Source organism: Dendroctonus ponderosae, unplaced genomic scaffold (genome assembly GCF_020466585.1).
Source record: "Dendroctonus ponderosae isolate FM_Combo_2020 unplaced genomic scaffold, Dpon_F_20191213v2 Dpon_F_20191213_1, whole genome shotgun sequence".
Taxonomy (NCBI): Eukaryota; Metazoa; Arthropoda; class Insecta; order Coleoptera; family Curculionidae; genus Dendroctonus; species Dendroctonus ponderosae.
The window spans coordinates 13,911,161-13,916,158 of record NW_026017110.1 but is presented as its reverse complement, the minus strand read 5'-3'; the positions used below and the strand labels follow the sequence as shown (position 1 = coordinate 13,916,158).

The 4,998-nt window shown below is 32.5% G+C and overlaps 1 protein-coding gene across 9 annotated transcripts in view; it reads right to left on the bottom strand.

Annotated features, from left to right (window-relative positions):
- The window catches only part of LOC109533899 (disks large 1 tumor suppressor protein), a 476,297-nt gene that overhangs the window by 127,746 nt on the left and 343,553 nt on the right, over positions 1-4,998 (bottom strand). For 7 of the 9 annotated variants that reach the window (XM_048670186.1, XM_048670185.1, XM_048670184.1 and 4 more), the window contains one exon: positions 430-618. The exons of 1 other annotated variant lie outside the window; for it this stretch is intronic. In XM_048670186.1, coding sequence (XP_048526143.1) covers positions 430-618 — 189 coding nt within the window. Of the gene's footprint in view, positions 1-429; positions 619-2,275; positions 2,501-4,998 lie in introns of those variants that run through there. One more of the 9 variants, XM_048670190.1, reaches the window with a different exon arrangement.

Sequence of the window (4,998 nt, the reverse complement as noted above, 5' to 3'; positions counted from 1 at the left end):
GTCTGAAAATTTGTTCTCCTGCGGATAAACATTCCTAAATGATCTTTCCTCAGACATAAAAGGCGCCTTAATTTATGAATCAGTTGTGGGCAGATATACAAACTGAAATTAATTAGGAATATAATTGAGATACTGAGTTGGGCAAACTGAACCACCATAATATGAAAACAGTCTACCCGTTGAATTTAACTCATTGGCAACTTTTTCGAACACCACTTTTTCCAGACATTCGAATAAATGTTTAGTATAATTTGCCTTGTTACTACTTAAAATTTTCTTGATTTTCAGCTAAATAATAAAAAAGAATTTCAGAATAATCATTTGGTATTAAAGCAGCCTTTCATATAGAAATTAAATCAGTACGAATTATACAGCGCCTCCTTCAATTAATTTATTCATTTGGAAACCAACATTTTTTTGCTCACTTACCCTATAAGTTTGCTTCGCAGATTCACTGGTTATGCTTTTTTCAGAAAAGCTTTTCCTTCGACCGGTTGTAACAGTTTCCAGCGAACCATGCCTTGAGTGATTGTCTACGAGTACAGTTGTATTGATTATTTTAGATTGAACAGGAGGAGATGCAGGTGGAGGAACATCGTCCTCGTTATATCGACTCTTCTGCAATAATAAAATGGAAACAAAATATGCACAACATATCTTTCAGCAGCCAACAAAATAAAATCAATAAAACTTGGAAAAAATTGCTTTTGCCGATCTATTACAATACATACAACGGAAAAACTTTTTAATTAGCGTTCATTGAAATTATATTTAACTTAACCTTTACTGTTGAATTAACCTCGGTTTGAAGCTTTTACGTAAGTATTAGATTTTTATCAAAAAAATCGAATGGTAGGCAAGTTGGTTGTTTTTGAGTCATTCTTAATACAGATGTGTTGATTATGTAAGCTATTTGGACATTCTAAAAAAATTTCATCCAATTGTTTGAATAATTTAGCGCTTTGAGGGCAGAGACCTCGATTCATTTTTACAAAATACTTTTGCTAATCGATGAATAGCCAACAATGACCCATTCATTTGTATGCTATATAGTATATTAACTTCAAACTTAATTAGACAAATCAAACAGGTGCTTTTATCAAACCTCTAGTAATAAACAATTCTGAAAAAGGCAAAATCGTTTTTTATTTTTATCGACATTCACAAATTTACAAAATTTGCGAGGCAGAATGTACGAAAACATCGAGTGAAAAAATATCGGTTGTACAGAAAACATGCTTAGAAAACTATTCATTCAATAATTGAACGAATAGAATATTTAGATAATTAGATTAGATATTAGATATGATATTACACGATCAGAAATAGAAACAGCACTGACAGATCTGAAAAAGGACAAAGCCCAGAACAATGTCATTGCAGCTGAGGAAAGAAAGTAATAGAACAAGCCGACAAAAACAAATTCAGACATCTTAAAATATAATGTCAAAGATCTTTTTAGAACAGATAAGCTTCAATTGGCTTGAGATATTTTAAAAATTACCTCCCAATCAGTCTTCTCATCCACTTATACAACTGTTTTATTAAAATATTAGCAGGGCAATAACCCCCCAAACCGGATTATTCCTATCAATCCAAACAGTATATAGATTTTAGATTGGGTTCAAGCACAACCATTTTAAACCACAACAGAGGTATTACCGAATACATTATTCAATATGAAATTTATTCCTGAATATGAAACCCACAAAATTATCAAATTTATTGCCACATATTCTAACCGTGTTCATCCTTCAACAGATGATTTTGATACTTTCATGTAATTACTTAAGGCAATTACAACGACCGCAATCACAAAACTTTATAGTGCAATGTGACATGCGCTATTTTGTTTAAATAATAGAGTTTAGTTATGTGTTACTAGTAGGTAACTTTCACAGCGGCATATGTTATTTTATGTAGTATGCGAATATACTTTATAGGTGCATTGCAAATATTACTTCAGTTTTGCTGATTAAATATGTTTTAAATATCCGTTATACAAAATCATTTTTTGTTTTAGGTCTTTAACATTTGATTTTATTTTTCTACTGGTTTTCGTTATATGAATAACTTTTCACATTTTTAACGCTGAAACCACTCTATACTCTTTGGGGGACCCTACGGATGGCCTAAATATGACCGAAATATTGGCACAAAAAATTGTGCTTTATTTCATGCCGCTATCAGTTGACCGATTAACGCAAGCCCCTCAACAGGCATCCCAAGACTACTCACTATTCATCAGCAGGCATCTTTCACCAAATATAATTACCTTTTTTAGCTTGTCAGCATTCCAACAGGAACTCTTTGGTCTGTGTTGTTCTATTCCTCTGCTAGAAGACGTTGAATTAAGGGTGCATTGCCCCGAATTAATCGAAAGTGGGTTAGCGTTTTTTTGCCTTCGTTTCCTAACTTTCCGTGGCACACTAGTCATGTAATTTGAAAATCGCCTTCTTGAATGGCGCACAATTGAAACCCAGTCGATCATTTTTCACTTTTGCTGGATACAGTCATCGGTACTAAATTTCATCTAATTAGAATATTTAATGTTGATCGTTTTACCATAAAAGTTTGATTTTATTGCAAATAAATACTTATTAAAAGCAATCCATGTTTGAGTTATTTAAAGGGGAGTTTACTAGTCTTCCTAGTTAGTTAAACGTCTTTACATTACTTATCTAAAAGCTTATTTTCCCTTCATCATAACAAAAGCCAAATGATGAAAGTCTTAAATGCAATAAAATAAGTAGAACTTATATCTATTTCATATAGTTCATGTGAACCAACCTTTTCAACAATGAGAAGGGAAAAACTGGCTTAGATCAAGAACGGGCCAGAATCCGTTCTGCTTTTTTCTGCTACTAATGACTTGCTACCATGAAAATGGCATTGCGTTATTTCTGCCACTAGCTGCTGTTTAAGAAGGCTTTGAAAAAACGGAAAATTTGAAAAACTTTCAGTTCAGGCCTCAGTAGAAACATGAGAAATATTTTGTGCAACTATCTGTTTAGTATTAAATTCACCTACGTTTATTTTTTCTCAAAATAGGTCAACTTGAATTATATTATCTATTGAGATAAGCGATCAGTGCAATTCCGGAGTTTGTTGAAAGTTAGATGTGATTTTTTCAGCTTAGCGTATGACAGAACGGGCGTCAATGTTCCGAAGAGCTTCCTTCGGATCTTTCGAATGAAAAATTTCAATGCTTCTTCTTTAAAACTCCAGGAGAAACTCACATATGTATTTAACTTAATTTATTTAAATATAGTTATTGTTATCGCACTGGGTCATATGTTTCATCAACTAAACTGCACAATAAAATAAACGTTACACTGCCAAATTTACCCAAACTTTGGAAGAAATAAGAATAAATTCTGACTGCTGCCAGCTATTTGATTTCTGTTGGAAGTGTTGTGTAGTACATTTTTTTTCCTTCAATCGGTGTATTTACAAAAAATTAGCCTTTCAAGTAAAGTTTCTACAGGGTGGCAAATAAAGCAATACAAAATTTGTGAAAGTTTGAAAATCTCAGAATTGAGCAAAAAGACATTTTTTGGATTTCAACATCATAGGCATACAGATAGACCTTATAAGTCAAAACGATTTTTCAATTTTTGCCCTAACTTTTTTATTTTCGGGGTGATAGCAAAAAATCGACTTTCTGGTCTTGCAGTGATAACAGTTTTCCTGTTGGACCGATCTTTAAACCATACAATTGCTGTGGACGCTAAAACGTCAGGCAAGAAGATACAAGATGATGGTAGACTCAAGAGACAAATTCATTCCACGGGATTGGACTAAAAGTGACCCAATCCGAATTACCCCCGAAGTTTGGTATTACGGTAGACTTTAGAATTAAAGTTGAATTTACTTTCTAATAACCCGTTAATTTATTCTGAACAGTTTATGATGATCTATGCTTGGCTCGAGTTAAGATTGACTGAATCTCACCTGAAATGCGCGTAGCCAGGCAATTTTGTATTGATTCGTTTGCCACCCTGAAGAAACCTTATCTGAAACACTAATTTTCTGTAAAAACTCGGATTGATAGAAAAATAATCGTTCTACACAACGCCTCAAAAAGATGATGAAAAATATTTATTCATTTGGAAACTTTATAATTTATTCAGTTTTTAGTTTCACTACTTCTCCTTATCGGCAAAAACACACTTACCAGTTCCTATTTTGAATTAACTAATTAATATTGAAGAAGAGCACAGCTAACATTTTCGATAACATTGAGAGTATTAAACTTTAAAAAATTCTTACCTTTTTGTTTTTCTGTATATTTATCGAGCTTCGATAGGTAACATGGTTTTCGTGTCTTCTGCAGGAAGTTTTATTTTCTTGTTTTACTGTTTATGGCGCTTAAAAGTATTTATTTGATTATGCTTTGCTGACTTCACCCATCGATGCATATTTCTACCACAAATGCAACATTACGCCAGCTCACAAATGCGTTTTCATTAAAGTTAGGTCTGATGTGACCTAAAAAGTTTTTTCCGTGCTCTTAGTGACATTAAACTTTATAAGCTGCAAATATATTACTGGGCCAAATTTCATTTTAAAGTTACTTATGAAACAACGTTAATTTCGTTTCGTCTCGGAACTTTGCAAAATCTTTTCCGCATGGCTTATGTATCTTTACAATTTTCATATTACAATGACAATTTTCCGAAAGAGCAGAAATTAGGAAATGAGTTCTGATGCGTAATAAACCTTCAGTCTATGAAATTGTTCCGGAAATTGCAGAAACCGTTCCATTTTCTATTGATCCTTTATAGCTTATGTTCTGGACTTACAAAACATGATATTAAATCGCTTTAAACTAATTTTGCTGACTAACATTTTTAGGAACAGTATGTTTATATAAATTATTGAATCTTCATTTTACGACTCATATAAACAATACTTTTCCACTAACCTGAACTGATTTATGAGATTACTATATAATAGATATTAAGTTATTTTTGCAGTTAACTTGCATCAAATGTT